This window comes from Gopherus flavomarginatus, chromosome 6 (assembly GCF_025201925.1).
Source record: "Gopherus flavomarginatus isolate rGopFla2 chromosome 6, rGopFla2.mat.asm, whole genome shotgun sequence".
NCBI classification, from domain to species: domain Eukaryota; kingdom Metazoa; phylum Chordata; order Testudines; family Testudinidae; genus Gopherus; species Gopherus flavomarginatus.
In genome coordinates, this window is record NC_066622.1 from 14,539,509 (window position 1) to 14,559,755 (window position 20,247).

Sequence of the window (20,247 nt, forward strand, 5' to 3'; positions counted from 1 at the left end):
TTCTGGAAGTAGGATGGCAGTACTTGTGACAGCCATGGCACATTTTGGGGTTTCTACCAAAAGATAAGCACCTCAAGAGGAGGAGTTAGAAATTGCAATATGAGCCACATGAATGACAGATTGCCATTCGGTTGCTTTCTGATGCCTGTGGAAAAATGGGGAAGAAAACAAGCCAGAACTCCAGATGTCTAGTTCCAGTTCTGTCAGTGACTGACCTGGTCATCAATTTGGTTGAGTTACCTACAAACTGATCCCCAAAATCCATTGAATCAATGGAAGTCTTTCAGCAGGTGTTGTGGATGAAGCCTCTAGCCTCTGAATTCTCAGTTCTTCATCTGTAAAATGGATGCTATAGTACTTCCTTACCTCACAGGGATGTATGCAAACCCCCTGGAGAGTTTTTTCACTTGAAATTGATACTGTTGTTGTTTAACCTTCCTACTAAATGTGACTGGGTGAATGGGATCCAGGAACCACTTAGTGCCAACTGGCAAGGGGCACAGAAGTAGGTGTATAGGGTACATGGATTTCCTGGGTCTGGTATGTCCATTCTGGTTCACCAAAAAATGTCATGTGAGGTCTCAAATAAAAGCCAGTGTCACACTGGTTGTCATTTCAAAATGCATGTACAGATGTTGTGTAAGGAGTTATGTATATACAGTGAAAATTATGTTCTAAAGACTTTGTCTAGGAAATAGTCACCTGCAAAGGTGAACATGTTTTCTATCAGATATGATTTTTTTTAATCTAGGGGGCTTTTACATGTAAATTAAGTATTTACAGTGGACAAGAAGCTGGATATGAGTCAACAGTGTGCCTTTGTTGCCCAAAATGCCGTTAGCCTTCTTGGCTGTATAAGTAGGCGCATTGCCAGAAGATCAAGGGACGTAATCATTCCCCTCTATTTGACATTGGTGAGGCCTCATCTGGTGTATTATGTCCAATTTTGGACTGCAATAAGGATGTGGAAAAATTAAGAGTCCAGTGGAGGCTAACAAAAATGATGAGGGGGCTACAGCACATGACTTGTGAGGAGAGGCTGAGGGAACTGGGATGGTTTAGTCTGCAGAAGAGAAGATTGAGGGGGGATTTGGTAGCTGCTTTCAACTGCCTGAAAGAAGGTTCCAAAGAGGATGGATCTAGACTGTTCTCAGGGTATCAAATGACAGAACAAGGAGTAATGGTCTCAAGTTGCAGTGTGGGAGATTTAGGTTGGATATTAGGAAAAACTTTTTCACTAGGAGAGTGATGAAGCACTGGAATGGGTTATCCAGGGAGCTGGTGAAATCTCCTTCCTTAGAAGTCTTTAAGGTCAGGTTTGGCAAAGTCCTGGCTGGGATAATTTAGTTGGGGACTGGTCCTGCTTCGAGCAGGGGGTTGGACTAGATGAACTTCTGAGGTCTCTTTCCAACCCTGATATTCTATGATTCTCTTGTGTAGTTTATCAGGGGTCTCTTCTCACCAGTCTGAACTGAAGGTTAATGAAGGATTGTGGGAATTTGAAAGAAGAAAATTAACAGGAAAGCAAGCAGCAGGGAAGGGAGGACATATCTTGAGCTGCTCATCAAGGGTTGCTCTACTGTATTTGAGGGACATCCTTTTCATCCTTCACCAAGGAAGTAAGCAGACTGTGAGTTTACTGCATGGAATGGGATTACAACCAGGCTTGGCTGAAATGGCTGGAGAGATGTTTGGGTGAGATAAGCTTCTCTATAAATGAGAAGATAACTTGTTGGTTAAGTTTAGAACGCATGTTGTGTTTTTGTTTTGCTTGTAACCATTTGTTTCCAATATTCTTATTCACTTTCACTTGAATCTCTGTTCTTTGACAATAAATGTACTCTTGTTTTCACTGTAAGTATATTTAAGTTGTGTGGTGTGTTAATCAAAGTGATGATCCTAAGTTAAATTTTACACGTTGATGTGTACTGTTCCGTTGGGAACAGCAGACCTGGAAATTCTGAGAGTGTTCAGCGGACAAGGGGTGGGCACTACAGGCAACAGCCTTAGGATTTGGGAGTTGATGTGTGCCTATTACTACCTGTGCAGAGAGTGTGAAGTGCATGTGTTGCCAGGGGCTGGTGGTTTCAGGGAGCTGATCCACAGCAGGCACAGACAAGTCTTGCTAAAGCCAAGCGTTGGTGAGGTGTCTCACAAATCTCAGTGCCCCTGGAGATCATCATAGTTAGTCCTTCTATATGCTAGTAGCTGTGTTTTTTGTGGCATGTGTCTGTGTGTGCATTGGAGATATTTTCTGGCAATAGATTAAGTTAATTATAAGAGTTATCCCACCTCGTGTGTTCTTAATTAGATATCAGAGGACATGCTACATGTAAATTACTGTTCTGCTCAAGTTCCACTCAGCTTATTCCATGAAGTGAGAAGAATAATCCTAAACCATTGAACTACCCCGGTATAGTTCAAGTTTTATAAATAATACCTTATAAATAAGGATATGTGCTTATTGGTGAGAATACATTGTTGGAAAGCTAGAATGCAAAGAAGAAATTCACATGATGTTGAACGTAGGGCAAAATTCTACTCTCAGTTGCATTGATGTAAATTGAAAATAACTGCCTTGAGTTCTGTGGAGTTACCCTGTACTTATTTTTCTGTAACTGAAAGCACAATTTGGCACAAAGAGCATAACTAGTTTTTAACCTAATATGAAATCTGTATTACGAAATTGGATACTTTTCCTCATTAATTGCTGCAAGAGAGAAACAGCTTAACATTGTAGATCAATTCAGAGGTCAGTCATGACATTTTTTAAAATAAAATTAATTATTAATACCCTAATCATTCACTTAAGATGTTATTAGTTTCATTGATCAGTCCTTCCTGCTTATCTACAGCCAGTCTAATCACCAGTCATGTCAGAATATCTGAATATATTCAGTTAGTCTTCACCCTCTTCAAATTACATCTTCAGATCAGAAGATAAAGATCTTAGTCTTTTCAGCACATTGAACCTGATTTTATTAGAAGAATCTTATCAATTGTAGCTCGCAAAAGCAACCAGAGACTTCTAATGATACTACTTCAGTTTCTATTAGTCATGCAGTTTGTCTTGCAAACATGAAGGCTGTTTAACTTCCAGACATCAGAGATATGAATAAATGATAAGAATGTATGATTGGGTGGAATTATGTATTTATTTATAGTATTTAAAAGGCTGCTGTGGTTATTTCCAGAGAGGAGCACTATGTAGAAAAGGGGTATTTTCTCGCCCTAATTTCTCATGGAGCTTAGAGTGCCAGGAAAAGATCAGATTTCATTTGGAAATGCTTAGATGATGTGTTTCGGGTTTCTTATCTGAGCATGGGTAAGAGTGCAGATGGCTCCCAGAGAAGGGGTGGGAAGAAAAAAGTCATGCTCTACAGAAAATGTATTGACTTGAGACAAATTGATGTGACTCTCAAATGTTTTACAGCACCGTGATCCTTGGCTGGCTTGATGGTCTAATGGCAACATGACATGCTGCCATGCAGGAAATCTGAGTTACAGTATAGAAATTAGTCTCAAGCTGACCATGTCACTGCAGGGCCATGAGAAGGAGAGGGAGTGCCCTGGTTCAGTAGGCAGAAAGAAGGCCTCACCACCTCTAGAGACAGTCTCCTTTGGACAGAGTGAGATTTACGATTTTTGGAGGTACACCTCTACCTCGATATAAAGCTGTCCTTGGGAGCCAAAAAATCTTACCGCATTATAAGTGAAACCGCGTTATATCAAACTTGATTTGATCCGCTGGAGCGCGCAGCGCTGCCCTGCCCCTCCCCCCCCGGAGCGCTGCTTTACCACATTATATCCGAATTCATGTTATATCGGGATAGAGGTGTAGCTACGTTTTGCTCAGTTCAGTTCAGTTGCTGAAGTACTTTGAAGTTGTCAGACAGTAAAGAGGGATAATAATAATACTTTCATCTTCAAAGTGTTTTACACAATTAACTAACTAATAACAGCTCCCCCATGAGGCAAACAGGTGAGTTTACAGAGGGGAAAAATGAGGCAGAGAAGTTCAAATGACTTGCCCAAGGTAACAGAGAAAGTGGAAGATGCAGAACTAAGATTATATCACAGGAGTCTACCTTCCAATCCTATGCTCAGATCACATAGACTGCACATCTCACAGATATAGTGCTCCCCTGCAAATGCCAACACACACTCTGTAAATTCTCTTCTTTGTTCTTCAGATCCATAATTTCTAATTCCCGCCTCCCACCCTTACCCCGTCCAGACTGGCTTTATAAAACAACAATTTCTGTTTCCCTCTAGGTGTTAATTTCATTTAGCTCACATGGAAAGATACACTCTCATGGTATAAAAAGCTGTAATCTTAAATCTCATTGTAATGTCTCTCTCTTTTTCCCTCCCACAGATTAAAGGTTGTGTAAAACTTAAAAGAAGCAGCATTCTATTCACTAGTTATTGGACTCAAGCCTCCTTTGACCTCGGAAACTGAAAATGAGGTTGCTATGGGAACTGCTCGTGTTGCAATCATTCATGTTGTGCCTTGCAGGTAAAGTGTCACTTTAAAACTTTTTGATTTAAAAATGCCACTGTATTTCACACTAATTCAAAAGTACACCAAGTTTTATATGCCAAAGATAAAACAGCAAAGTAAGACTCCACTCTGTGAACTGCATTAACAAAGGCTGCTGAACAAACCAAACCAACGCTCTCAACCTGCTTCTTTAATATTGATTAGTATCTCCAAAGCTAGACTCTGCTATTTCAGATACCAGTTCTACCCTTTTTTAATTGAGTTGCTGTTGACAAAAGCTATTGTTTTGCCCGTGTTCCATGCTAAGCAGTTCAATGCTCAATTAAACACTGGTATAGTGTAGCATTAAATCCTATGAGAACAATATTGAGAGGAATGATACAAATCATTTGAATAATATGATGCAACACTGTACTCATCTTTTTAACTGCTACAGCACTGTTGTGAATGAACTGCAGAGTTGTCAGTATTTCAGTCCTCCCTTAATGCAGTCCAACACTCCTTCAAATGCTTCATCCCTGCCCACCATAGTCCAGATCTTCTCCCACCTATATTGTTACCATCTTGTTTTTCCAACACCAAGGTTGCATAGGCCTGAGGTTTTGAACAGACTCCATCCACATCTGTTCTGAGGCATAATTTGAGCCTGTTGGGTGTTGCCTGGATGGTTTTATGTTATTCCACCGTCTCCCTGGATATCCTTGTCCCCTTTCTTTCCATGCACATGTCTAGAAAGAAAAATTTCAGGTGGTCGGTAGTGGGTTGTTCTACCTGTTATAGTTGGCACCTTTTGATGATTATAGTCATGCATGGCACTTTCAGTCTTCTTCAGATGTCATCATTTCTTAGTCTGTCTAGCCTTGTGACACTTAAGATATGGCACAGGCGCTTCATCTCAAATTTTGCTCCAGGTATTTTTTCAGTACCGATGTTTCACAACCAAAAGGTAATGTGGGTAGAATGAGTGTTGTCTGTAGTTGTGTTGTAGCTCGTATGGACACTGCTTTTAAGATCCACACACTTTTATTCAGGAAGGTGAACGTTGTGTTGGTAATAGCTGTCCGCTTGTTGACTTCATATTGATAGCAGTTGTCATACAATGGAGCCCAGCTAGCAGAAACTCTACTTGTTCAATGTCTACACCATTAATGACTAGTTTAGCCTGTTTCTGGATTTCTTGATGTTATCATTAGTTTTGACTTTTGTTCCTTCATTTTTAAGCCCCATTCTATGGCTGTTGTGTACAAGGTAGTTGCTGCTTCTTAGTTGTATTCCTCTATTATGATATCTTCTACAAAGTCAAGGTGATTGATAATTTTCTCTGCTGCAGGCTCCACCAATTATTGCTGAGGGAGTTGAACAAGACATTTTCAGTGTACAGTAAAAGTATTGGACTTTATATACATCCCTGTTTGACTCCAGTTTTCACTTCAAACCACTCTGTTAGCTTGCTGCTGACTCATACTGTATGTCAAGCTATGTTATACAGACTCTGCAGTATTTAAATCAACTTGCTGCTAAAACCATACCACTTGATTACTTGCCACAGAGCCTCTCTGTTAAGAGTTGAATACTTAGTCAATGAATATGAAACAAGCATTCGTTGAACTCTGTGTGACTCCAACATTTGATGAAAAACAAGTATCTGATATGTCATAGAACATCCAGATCAAAAGCCAGATTGTGACTCAAAGGATTTCCTCTGCTCTTTTTTTCATTTGGTCAAGGATCATTCTACAGCAGATCCCACTGGCCAGAAACAGCAAAGCACGGCCACCAGCAGTTATGGGCAGCTGTGCTTGTGGATGGTTAATGTAAAGAAACTGTCATTCAGCCTACCAGCGCATTACCCTGCCGGGCTGCAGGTTGCCCACCAATGCTTTAGATTGTATTATGGTAGCAGGATCACATTTCCCTTGTAGTTTAATGCTCATTATGCATGATGAGACACATCTAAAGTTTTTCAAAGAGCTGTAAATATTTTCTGAAAGTATGCTTCCACAATAGATGACTTTATGGTGCTTTGTGGAAAGTTCACCACTTCCAGTCCAGTGTCTCTCACAAATGCCAAAAATGTCTATGGAAAAAGATGCCACTTTAGTTCTGAATTCTACAATTAAAATTCTGACTTTGTCTCATTAATCCACCTACTTAGAACTATAATCCTCCCTGCAAAGATGGATAAGTTAATTTCCCTTCCCTGTCTCCCAACCTTCTCTGCCCTGTTTCATTTTTTTCCCTGCCTGCATCTCAGCTGGGCCTTCTGACACAGTGCTGTTTTCTAGTTTGATTGTCTGCTTAACAATATGTAACTGGGAAATGAGTGCTGTGGAGAGTGTAGGCCTCAACTAAGTGAGAGTTTCTGGGATATGACTCCTAGCAAGAGTGCTATACACCCCAAATCTCTACAGTGGGAAAATCTCCAAGTCCCACGCTATGATCCGTAATTCACCCCTCCAGACCTTTTAAACAGCCTGTCTCCTAGGTATTATATTGGGACATATTCAATTTCTTAAACGATAATCTTCAAAATCACTTTGCACACCAGATTTTTGCAAAATACAAGCCCTGCTAAATAAGTTCATATTTTTTTTTCTAGAATGGAGGCCTGCTTTTTCCCCCTCTCTCCAGAGACATGTAACTTGCCTGAGAAGCAAAAGCACTAAGGCAATACAGCCAAGCACACACCCTAATTCAAACAAAGAAGCGTCTCCTTTGCAAACAATGGACCTGATTCTGATCTTATTAACACAGGTGTAAAACAGGAATAGCTACATTTGCATTCTACTACTAAAATCAGTGTGCGTGAAATCAGAATGAGGCCCAAAACTGTGATGACAGACACATTCAGAGGTAGAACAAAGGGGTGCTCATGAATGATAAAGAAATACAGTAAGAGCATTTTGAATCTTCATCCTCCCTCGTTAAGTCTTCATTGATGGCTTTCTCATTGCACAGTATTAATATTATTAAACACGTGCTTTGTTCTGAATGGGGGTAGTTAGGTTTTAATTAATGTTTTTTGTCATCTTGTTCATCTTGACTGCTCTAATTTATCCACTGATTGATATTCAGAATTCTTAAGTGTTGTCTTCAATAACTTGTGTTTTTCTCCCTTTTATATTTTTTTGTTTCTCTGTTACTTTTGAGTATTCTCTAAAAGCGGGTTGAAAATTTGTTTATTCTCCTATACTCAATACCACTGAACATTAGGCCTCTTTGTCTAGGTGCCTAAATATTGATTTAGGTACCTAACTTGAGGTACCTACATGTGAAAATTTTGGCCCAAGTCTCTTAAATGTACTATGACAATTTCAGAGCAGGATGAAAACTAGTTACAAAGTGTTATGCTATTCCATACATGGTGGTAGAAATTCTAACTCTAACAGTGTGTCTTAGGTATAGATCTAGTATAATTCTATGTTGTTTATAAATAATAATAATAAATTCACCCAATCTCACAAACCAAAAAAATGCATGTTTATTTGCTATCATTTCCATTCCAAAAAACTCATACATAAAAAATCTGTTTCTCCATGAAATAGAAAGCAATTCAGTAAAAGAATATTTCAGAGGATTGTGTTTGGGTATTTAGGCCTGATGTTTTTTACATTCCTACTTCCCATTTAATTTAAATGAAAACTGGCCTTAACACACACTGTTCTGTAGCAGCAGTTTTTCCCTTTCCTGTGCTTTGCAATGAATTTCCCAATGACATGGTGTCACATTCTGTGTTCCAGTTAAGTTGCACACACCGCAGGAATGGAGGGGGTGATATCAAGTTTTGGGCAAGTTTGATTTCAGGTGACTGATGAATATATGAGGCTTGGTTTTATGGCAAGACAGAGAAGTGCTGCTTTTGAGACAGTGTTTGTATCTCCTGCTTTATTGTATCTTTAATTGTTTACCAAAGATGGCCAAAGCTTTGGATAGGGACATCCTTTGATGTGGGATTTTTCCTTAGAGTGAAATCGAAAATAAATAATGTTGTACTGTCCTGGGACTGTTCTAACTAAATCTCAGCTGTAATGGCCCCTTATGGGCCATTCTGCAATGGAGAATAGCCACAGCCTGGTTTGCTCAAGCTATGACCCCACCAATGGGGGAAATATGGCAAAAATGTAGAATATGACATGGTTAATTGCAATTTGTTATATTAGTATGATGGCAGTTAATAACTAGTTCTATAGCTGCCTTACTGTATGATGTACATTACAATACATAAAATATATAATATGCTAAAAAACCCACCACCTATATTAAAGAGCTTGCAGTCTTTATTTTATTTTATGTATTTTTTAGAGCACCACCTAGGTCTAGGCACCAAAATAAAGTAAAGTTAAAATATAAGAGTACTATACTTTCCTGTTCCTAGGGAAAGGTATACATGATTCAGGCTCCCTTCAGAGTATCTCTCAGTAAAACTGAGATTTTCCCAAAAATATGTCCTAATTAGAAAATAACAAGATGAAAGGGAGGTTAAGGCTCCCCAGTTCCTAATTTCTTGAATTGATTGTATGGGATTTAGTCTCTTAGTTTTATGGATAATCCTTGTTCATCACTAGAAACAGGGAAGGAAAACTTACCTTCCAAATATGGCCTGGACCAAACATCATTACTCTCCCTTTCTGCAACTCCTAAATTAACTCCTTGTGATATCAGAACATTGTTTTTACCTGTGAAAACTTGTAAGACTCTGCATAGAAAGATATATAGGAAGAAAGAGGGATGTCAGAGAATCCCACTGTGGAACTAGCACCGTGAATCAAATCAGACTTTTTGAGTTTCTTTAAATTTTCAAAGATTGTGTGTTGTTTTGTTGGGTTCAAAAGAAACCATTTTTAAAAAGTCCCATGGTGTTAGCTACAAAGCTTTGTTGATGCCACTCCTTCCAAAAAAATGTTTCAATCAAATCAAAATAATATAATGAGGTAATTTTCAGTTTTCATAACAATTTACGGTTTTGTACTGTAGTAGTCTGAGATTAATCCAACCTCAAACTCAAAATCTGAACACCCCTGAACCTTACTCTTCAGAATCCAGATTTGGATCTAAATTTTGAAGCCTTTTCTCATCTCTTAAAAGTAATTAATTCATCCCAATTTCCAGAAACCAACTTTCTAGGGCATTACCAATTGTCATTTTAGGTATCCAGTTAGGAAATCTGCCACTTACCTACCTTTCTGGCTATTACTATGAGCTTTAAAGGTCGGAATTCTTAGCTCTTTTCTCACATTGCAAAGCAGTATCTCACATGAGCGGTGTCACTGAAGTCAGTGGGGCTATTTGTGTGAGTTGTCATCAGTGTAAGAGGCTCACAGTCTATTTTAATATTAACTCTAATGATCCAATGAGGAGTGTTGGAAAAATAAATTATATATAGACCAATCCTGCACTGTATTTAAATGTTACCTACTGGTGAAAGTCTATTAATAATTCCTTGAGCTATCTAGTCTCCTTCATATCCTGCACTGCTGAAGGTCTACCTGGAATGAAATAAAACTCCCAACATATCCTATTCAACATGTACAATACACCCTTGGATCAGTCTTCAAAGTTCATTTTTACTTTGGTCATTCCAAGATTTTGTTCATGGACACTGATAGCATTTTCCCTGGACATTATAACTAATGCCACTTGTGACCTCTAACCTGGGGTGCCCTTTACAATGCTTTGCTGCTGTAGCTTCCAGCCTGGACTGCTCACAAATATCCTCCAGCATGTAAGTCACTCCCAGATACATCTCTGTGTGTGCTGCAACCAACCAGCCACACTTGGCTCTTACCAGCCTTGGTTATGGTGTTGGGTGTCCTCCAATAGCCCCCAGTTCTGGAATTTCCCCCCCGAAATGTGTGTCCTGTACTGCTCAGCCCTCTTCTGGACAATACACGTATTTTAAGTCTGTTATTCTTTTCAGGGAATAATGTGCCAGTTTATTATTTCAAATAGTTATTCAGACACTTCAGTTTAAATTAGATTATTATTATAAAGATTATTATTATAGATTGTTAGATAAAACAGTAAAAGAAATTTATTAACTACACATAGATTTTAAGTGAGTACAAGTAATGAGGCATAAAAGTCAGAAATGGTTACAAGAAAAATAAAGATGAGATGCTTACTAATGCCTAACTTAACAAACTATATTTGATTCAAGCAAAGTTTCTCACAACATGCTCCAGCAAATTACTAACCAAACTCTCATGTCAGGACCCCTTCCCCAGAGTTGAACACCTGCTTCCTTTGTCTCTGCAGGTGCAGTAACTGAGATAGCCAGACACACTGAGAGAGGTGTCTTAGGGTATATGTCCCTCTTTTTTATTGTTTCAGTCCCCCTCTTGAAAAACATTTCCAGGTGAGAACCAGTCTATGTGGACAGATATTCCCTGCTGACTTTTTCACCTGTTTGAACTTCCTTTGCCTTCCTTTCCTGCTGGATGACTCTGTTTACTGCTTAAATGAAAATTAAGGCAACCACACATTCCTTTGTTTAGGAGAGACCTGTTGCCAACTTCTGTTTGGGCAGGGCTGTGAGGTTAGGAGCCATACAAAGGGATCTTATAATTTCACATATAATGTTGCCATAGATATTTTACAAGGACAGTCCTGACCAGGAAATTATGAGTTTCCAAATGAGACCTTACAAGGCATATTTTGTACAAAGATTACTACAGTAGTGTGTAGGGTATGAATACAAGGGTGTATTCTGTCACATCAGTATTCTTAAAGCCTGTGCTATATTTTCTAGACTCTTTCCTTGAATTTCCAACTTTGTAGAACTGCACTCCCCATAATTACATGAATACTACAATGCCAAACAATCCTGATTTGTTAGGGCTGTAAAAATCCTGATGCTAATAATTGTAAACCTAAGGGGGAATGGCCCATAAAAAAACACTTATCAGGCTTTAGCAAAGATCCAGCAATCTCATTCTTGGAAAGCATGATATAGCCATATGTCACAGAATAAAATATATATGGATAGGGGTGGGGAACTGAAGCTATGGTATACAATGGGCCATGTGAAGTCAAAAAATGACACCAGGGATGTATATGGTCCAGTATATCTGCCATATACTGCAATTCTCTATGCAGAAAATATCTCCCCCACATCCCCCAGAATTTTCTGATCGTTGATACACAAAACTAAAGCAGAAAAATGAACTGAGGAAAAAAATGATTGTGTTGACTGAAACTTTGTAGTAATATATGGCTATAAATCCTGCATATAAAAATGACACATTCTCCTTGGAGATGATATTCAGATGACATGTGACCTTGAAGAGCTAAAACCAGCCCACAAAGCAAAATCTTCCAAACCCCATTGCAATTTAATTAAAATGATCAAAGCATAAACAAATGATAAATTCCACTCATGAGACTAAACTGAACCCAAGTCAACCAAAACAGTAGTAATAAAAAAGGACTAATATGAACCATAAGAGAATCTAGGAAAGTTTTGTGGTGATAAACAAAATACATCAAGACCTCACAGATGTAGCATATAAAGCTGAGTTAGCAAGATGAATAATCAAAATGCAAAGCCACTGATTAAAGTGTAATACTCCAATGTAAACCACCTACACCAGAAATAAATTAATATGCCAGAAAAGCACTCCCATTGCTACAGAGAAATGAATGTCAAGGCAACTAGCTAAGCATAAACTCGTGATTCAGGAGCAAAGCACTTTAATAATTTTTAGGGAGCATGAAGATTAAACTTTACAGAAAAAAAAAATCAGTTAAATCAAGTAGGTTCTGATTTGATTAATTTTTACATATGGTACCAGGCCATTCTGACCTTAGGTGAAGCCCACAGTTTATGGGGATATAAAATCAAGTTTATCAGTCTATTGGATCTCTAGTATTCAGATTGATATGAAGAGTAAGGAGAATGAGAGTTGATAGCTCTACCTGTGGCGTGGTGGGGTCTGTGTTAGTTTAGTTGATTAACTTAACTTTTCTAGGAATGATACTATTGCTTACTGGGTGGCATATTGTCTAAAGTTGAATACGTTTAATGCAGTTTTATTTATTTTGTTAATTTCCATAATGTAATGTTTTAAAAATTTTTGGTTGCCCTCAGCAAGAGACTTTGCTAAAAGGTCATTTACCTCTCAGATGGTTGCTATGACTCATGGAGCATGTAGAACAAAGCAAAACTCCCATTGCTTATACTGGGGCTGGGATGTCACCAGAGACTTTTTTTTTTTCTTGAGATGAATTTGTGTGCTCATAAAGGATACTGGATTGACAGCACTGAAAACAGAAGCCATCTAATTTATCCATAAAAGAAATAATAGAGGGCAAACTTCTCTTCCCCGTCCCAGTAATGGACTGCATCCTCAGGTGGTGTAAATTGCTCGATTTCCTTCTCTAGAAGCAAAGGCACAGATTCATTGTCTTCTACAGAGCTATGACAATTTACACCATCTGAGGATCTGGCCCAACCTGCCTAAAATCTGATTAGAAGAGACTAGTACTACAGATAGTAGTAGTTCTCCATGCGTAATATATACTTGACCTCAAGTTCCCAACAAAGGCGCTTCTTGAGGTGGTGGATTGTGTGATGTTGTCCACCACTTCATTTAACGTAGGCCACCAAGGAGCCATCAGACAGTAGAAGCTTTAGGTCTGTCTTCTTTTCCAGGAGAGTATCGTCACTGATTACAGCAAAGGGGAAACTAGGGAAAATATATTTGCAAACATGCTTGCCAATTGCCGTACAATTTCGTACATGCACTTCTTTTATTTTATTTTCTTTTCTTTTTTTCTTTCTGTTTCACAAAAGAAACATAGATGATCTAGTATGGCAATTCCTATGAGCACCATCTAGTTCTCTATCCTGTCTCTGACAGTGGCTGGTACCAGATGCTTAGAAGAAGATATAAGACCCCCTCAGCAGGCAGATGTGGGATAATCTGCCTCCAGTATTAAGTCTCATCCTGGTCTCTAATAGTTCCAGACTGCCTTAAGCTCTTAAACATGAGGATTAATATCTATTTCTAAATTATCACCATTAATTGTAACTCTGGATATTCTTGTTGCTCATATAAATGGCCAATCCCTTCCTGAATATTGCTAAGTTCTTGTCATCACTGACCTATAATAGCAAAGAGTTCCATAGTCTAATTACACATTGTGTGAAAAGTGTTTTCTTTGATCAGTTTTGGACTTGCCACCTTTTAATTTCATTGAATGTCCTTGTGCTCTTGCATTATTAGGCAGCCAGAGAGAACAGAAATTCATGATCTACTTTCTCTGTACTGTTTGTTTATCTGATATGCTTTTATCTTGTTGCCTCTTATTGATTTCCTGTTTAAGGAAGTCAGGTCTTTATTCATACATTTGGAGTAGGACCTTTTTTGTGTGCAAATATGAGTAGTCACATGTGACCAAGCATATTCACCTGAAATGTTTGCGGTTGAGCTCCCTGTCCCCTCCCTACTCCCCCTTTTATAGACGTATAAAATACACAGATGTGTGTCTGGAAGTGAGGATGTTAGAAAACATGGAGGAAGAGAGTAAGGAAACCAATTACTTTTAAGCAGAATTTGTTTGCTTCTGTAATTTTCCTCTCTCTAGATCTTCTGGGACAATTGAGTTTCTAGCCTTGTTGTTCATAACATTTACTCAGAGCTCTTTGCAAAGCAAAACTTGTCAAGTAAAATTGTTTGCCTTCCTTCCTCTTTTAGAATGAAGCTCATAAACTCATACTCAAATAAACGAATCCATAAGTGACAACTTGCTATGCAGTTTTGTGATAATGCTTTTGTTTTTACTAAGTGTGTTTTGTCATAGGAAAAATGCTGTAAAGAGTTTATCCATTTAGTATTTCTGAATGATCGGTTTTAAAATTAAAGTGGCCATTTAACAGACTGCAAAATGTGCAGGCCAAAATACAAAGGCTTGATGTGTCACATCATGAGATTTATATTTGCTTTATTGATTAAAATGCATGAAGAATTTTATTTTTACTTTCCAACATCGTAGCTTAGTAATGAAACTTATTGGATTGTCTGTGTAAGTCTTTGGTTTATAACCAGTGAAGTGATACAGATAAAGATGAGTTTGTTGTCATCAGTTTGTTGTAAGATAGGACCCGATCCTGATAGGTGCTGAGCACTGCTGCTAGCTCCCAGAATAGTTTGTATATATAAAAGGAAAAGAATAGCTGAAACTTGAGGGGGAGAATGGCAGGGATGGGGAAATTATGTTGGAACCCTGCTGAGAAAGAGGCTGAATTATGCCTAACATGAAGGTGGCCATATAGGGAGTAAAGAGGAGTTAGGATTCCACCACTCTTCAGAGCTCATGTTAGAGCTTCCCAGATCCTAGCTCCTGGCACGGAGGAGCAGAGGGGTTGTTCCTGAGGTGCTCCTTCCTTGAGAAAGTGTGTGGTGAGAAGGCAGAACCATGGCACCCAGTCCCCTATATGCACTGGTGAGTGGAGCTGGTTAGATGCATGGAAGAGAGTATTTTATACCCCTAAAAGGGGTGTCACAAATTGCTTTCCCATTAGTGCAACATGAGAGCCCTGGAAAGAATACTATCTGGCTGAGCGGTGTCACTGCCTGCCCTTCAGATTGTAGAGGGCAGGGATTAAATTGAACAGATGCAATAATTATGAAAGGTAGAGATGAGGAGGATACATAGTTAAAACAAGGCTACTGCAGAGAAGGAGAAAATGATACCAACATAAAACAAAATAAGAGGATTGTACTGAACTCTTACTACAAAATGAGAACCTCTTCCTCCTGTCACACCCTAACTCCACCTCAACAGTTTTTGTGGGTGTCTGCTGGGATGTGTTGTGTGTTCTCACACTGTGCTTGTGTGAAGCATCATGCACACTTTCCTTACAGTGTATTTTCATTTCTCTCAATGCATGTATTTTCTTTCAGGACATGAAGTGGAACCTTTACTGTTATGCAGTACTTGAGATTAAAAATCCCATTGCTCTATTCAGTTTTTTCAGTTAAAAATCTTTGCTTGTTACCCAGAACATAACTAGCATTTTTTCAGCACTCCAGATCATTTTCAGGGTCACATACTCAGCAGTAAAGTCAGTGGAGTTATGCTTATTGAAACCAGCTAATGTTCTGTTCTGTTCCTCCAATTCTAATTTAGGTAGGGATTCCCTTTCTTCTATCTGTACGTCCAGTAAAATTGTCCTCTGTACATCTTGGGTTTCTGAAGATAACCAGTCTCCCAACTCTGGTGACACTTTGATACATAGATCTCCAGGTATCTCTCAGACGTAAAATGAATGTGTGCTCAAAACACTCCCGTTAAAACTGTTGTACTAGATGGAGACTACCCGTGTACAGATGGATAAGGTGTGATCCATATTTTCAAAAAGATGTGTGCAGATGTGTGCACATTTCATATTTTGCCCCTGATCACGCAGCAATTCACACTCAGCAAAGTGAAGGTCTACCCATGCTAGCTTTAATCTGTCTAACACTGGTAACAGCAGGGAAGATGTGGTGGCACAGACTTCAGCATGGGCTAGCAACCCTTGTACCTACCCAGGGTTCCCAGTGGGTTGGTACTTGGGGGTCTAGTCCACATTGAAACCTGATCTTCTTTATCTTCACTATTATTGTTACTTGTGCTGGCTAAATTAAAGCTAATATAGATATGCCTGCCTGTGCTGCAACCACACCAACACTAGACTCACCCTCAGTGGCAGAGCCAGAAACTGAATCCAGGAATCCTGACTCATCACTCCCAGATTTAATCTCTCTTCAGAACTCCATCCTCAGAAACAGAACAAAACAAACCCCCCACCCCAAACCAGTGGCAGATTAGTCACTGTGGCCAGATGTCCCAGCCAATTGAGGGACCTGAGAAAAATGGGCGCACCTGTGCCCCGGCCCTGCTCCCCCTTAGCAGGAGGACCAGGTGGGCAGAGTGGGGCAAGCCCCTGCACCCCAACCCCAGTCCCCCCCACAGGAGTTCCGTGGAGGGGCTGCAGACAGAAGGGTGGGGAGGGGCCCCCACTTGCTCTGGCCCAGGGCCCCACAAAACCCTAATCCACCATTGCCTAAAACACAAGCAACCAAAATGCCTAAAGCTTTTTTATTTTAGCCTAACATGTGCATTCTTTCATATTGGTTAATAGCAATTTGAGAGCAAGTATCAATTATTCTCTATCCCGAAAAAAAAATCAGAGGCTTACACACAATAAGTCACATACGTCTAGGTTTTCAAAAAGCCTCATCGCCAGATTTTTCAAATGTGCAGCACCTTTGGGGAACAGATTTTCCAAAGTGCTCAGCTCCCGTTAGTTCCTATTATAACACTTAGGGCTAGATTGTAAAAATGGATCAGCACTCTAAGTGCAAAGCTCTTTCAGAAATCTAGACCCCTATTCCAGTGCCTAAATGCCAAAAACTCTTGAAAATCTGGCCAACGGTATCAAATACCTATGTTGTCCTGTTACTTTATGAAGCATATGCTGTTTTGTACGAAGAGTGTTTATTTATCATTTGAAACATAACTGTTAGTGATGACTTTGTTGCTTATCACCGCCTTGTGTCCTGGCCCTGAATTGTTCTGAGTTTCTTCAAGATGTCTGACTACCACTTCTTGGGTTTGAGACCCTTTCTCTGCTTACACATTAGTTCATTGGCATACACAGCACAATCCATCCCTTCTTTATTAACACCAAATGAACAAAACAACACTGTAATTCTTCATACGACGGTGAGATGAGATTCCCCTGCTGCTCAGTAGCTTTCAGTTAGTCTCTTTGGGTTTTTAACCTTTATGCCACAATGTGTCCTCACCTCCGCTGGAAGTCTTAGGTCAGCATCAGTTTCCTGTACCTATGGCAGTGTATTTCCCGGATAATTAACCTGGGTATCCCATGATCTTGTGTCTGATAAGTCCACATCCATAGTCATCTCAGCAAACTCTGTCATTTTGGTTTGTGTTGATGTGACTACTGGTATGTGCCCAGTTTGATGTGTAGGCGGTCCTGCAAGATGTGTGGAAGTAGCTCATCTCGGATACTTATCACTGGTACCTGTAAGAGATGCTTACGGTTCCATCTCAACAAAAAATCCTGTTTTGTTTTGATCTCATATGATCTTGGAGCAACCAGCTTAATCACCTCAGTCTTATCTCCCCAAGAACCATTATTCTAAATTTTAACAGATTCTCCGGAATGTTGTTACCTCAGGCACACTGAGGTTTTGCCACAGTGGTACCTTTTAATACTTTTACGTATTTCCCTGTCCTTCTGTACTCATTTGTGCATCTGTTCGTTAACTATCCCTTGTTTCATCTTCAGATGAGGAAGTTTAGTTTTTATATGATGTCCTAACCTAAGCTCTGCAGGTGACTTAACACATTTGTAATGGTACTGCTCTGTGATTCAGCAAGGCAAGAAGAGGGTCTTCCATCACATGTGTTGCATTTGTAAACAGACACCTAACAATTTTATGCCACATTTTGCAAGCTAATTACCCATGTGGCACAGCTATTTACTATGTCAGTGATGTCATCATTCATGCCTGGCCAATAGAGTGCTTCCCATGCCTTTCTTTTGCACTTCCCTATACCCAAGTGCCCTTCATGAATGGCCTTTAGCACGTTTCTTCTGAGTTCAAATGCAATCACAATGCTCTTACTTATGAGAAGGACATTATCAACCATAGACAGTTTGTGCATGAAAGGAACATACTGCTTAGGTGTGAATTGTTTTTTCCCTCCAAAGTGTAGAGCATGAATCATGAACTGCAGCATCTAATCTTTCACTGTAGCACTTTTTAGCTGTGCCCACATGTGAGGTGAAACAGCTTCTGAATATTTTGTCACAGTGATGTGAATATCTCTCAGATTCAGTTCCTTGATCCACAGCTCTCTGAGATTCATCCCAGATCCTGGATAGTCTATCTGCCATGATTAAGTGATTTCCCGGAGTGAATTCAATGATACAGTCATATTTTAGAAACTTCATTAGAAGTCTTCGAATTCTAGGCAGTTCCTTCCACTGGTACTTTTTGAAATGGTTATCAACAGTACTCGTGATGCACTCTGCATTTTTGTCCAAATGCTGGGCATTGTGGGTACACACATTTGGTTCCACACTTCCAACACATTTATTTGGACTAACCGTGATATAGAATGTTGTTGGGTTTTTTGCCCTTCCTTTTATTGACTGTTGTCAGTGTACCACTTGTTTGTGTATGTTTCCTTCTTGTCCTCCTATAGAGTATCTCTGTTATCCTCTTTGCTTAAAGTCTGCATTTGCAGTTTTGCCTGATGTGATGCTTTGCACGTTTATGGCTTTTCCCAAAGTTAAATCTCAGTTTCTCAGTCGATGCTCCTGCAGCTTTGCATCATTGTAGACTGCCACCAACCTATCTCTAACCAAGAAATCTCTCAGGGGTCCAAAATGGCAAGATTGGCTCTAACGCTTCAAGTCTATGATGTAATCGTCCAGGCCTTTTTGTTTTTCTTTTCTACTTTTGTGTGGGAAAAGGAGTCGTTCATGAGTTTGTCTTTCTAGGAGTTTGGTGTGCCTCAAATTGTCCTCAGACCTTATCAAAACCTTCACTCTCTTCTGTAAAAAGATTTAGAGCTTTGCACACTAGTTTTGGTTAGCAGTAAGGCTACTTTCCAGGCTCAGCTCAGAAAGCTTGCATCGACTGCTGTCATATACAGCATAACAACACTGGTTAAGCCTCTTCCAGGATTCCTCCATGTTCCCTGCTAACCTGAGTTCCAGCGGTGGCTTTATGCTATCCTTTTTTCTTTTTTTCGTCTGTGTTGCAGAGGAGGTGGGTTTCTGGAGCAGAGGGTGGGGGATGGTTCCTCTTAACTGTTCTATAGTGTAATGGCGGCTTGAAACAGTTCTTCTCTCCTTTATATGCTGACTTTAGATGTTTTCCAAACAGTGCTCTCCCATCAAGCCACTTCTGGTACCATGTGTAGTTCTGTTACTTTATGAAATGTGCGTTGTTTTATACAAAGGATTTTTGTTTAACATTTGAAACATAATAGTTAGTGATTGCTGATCACTACACTATGTCCTGACTCTGCATTACTCTGAGTTTCTTCAAGATGTCTGACTACCACTTCCTGGGTTTGTGACCCTTTCCCTGCATGTGCATTTGTTAATTACCACAATGAGCACAAGACCTTCTCTCATCTGAAATTGTAGAGTGAAATTCACAGAGCACCAGTGCAAGGCCTATACACCACTCAGGCAATCAAAATAGGGTTTAAGTGGGACTTCAGCACTGCAGTCCTTGTGCTGGTCTTCTCTACATGGGAGAATGTCAGCAGCAGGGAATAATGTACCATCAGCACCTGTCCAGATTTAATAAAGCCAGCTTCAGACATTCAGTAGGATGATATTTTTCTCTGCATAATCATTTATCCCACCCACAGCGGATTTTTTTTTAACATCGAAACATGTACGTGAGAACAGAGATTCTGAAACTGGAGACAGATTTGTATGAGGTACATTTTCAGTGTAATTTTCAATACTGTGTTTTCAAACATGAAAATATTCCATCATTATCTCTGGACATTTTCTCTCACATGATGGTATAACATAACCAAAGACCTCAACCATATATTTCTCAACCCAACAATAAAAAATGATGCAGACCAATGTTCTTCAAACATACTTCTATGATTCACAGAAAAACTCCAGTATATTTTCTAGAATCCTTGTATTTTCATACCAAAAATCAATGTAACCAAATCAATGAATTCAACATGTA

General features: G+C 39.4%; 1 protein-coding gene across 3 annotated transcripts in view; it reads left to right on the plus strand.

The window, feature by feature from the left end:
* LOC127053147 (contactin-4) overlaps window positions 1-20,247 on the plus strand; it is a 369,811-nt gene that overhangs the window by 48,344 nt on the left and 301,220 nt on the right. For all 3 annotated transcript variants that reach the window (XM_050957313.1, XM_050957314.1, XM_050957315.1), the window contains exon 2: window positions 4,379-4,519. In XM_050957313.1, the coding sequence (XP_050813270.1) occupies window positions 4,465-4,519 (55 nt within the window). In that variant the 5' untranslated portion in view covers window positions 4,379-4,464. The remainder of the gene's footprint in view (window positions 1-4,378; window positions 4,520-20,247) is intronic.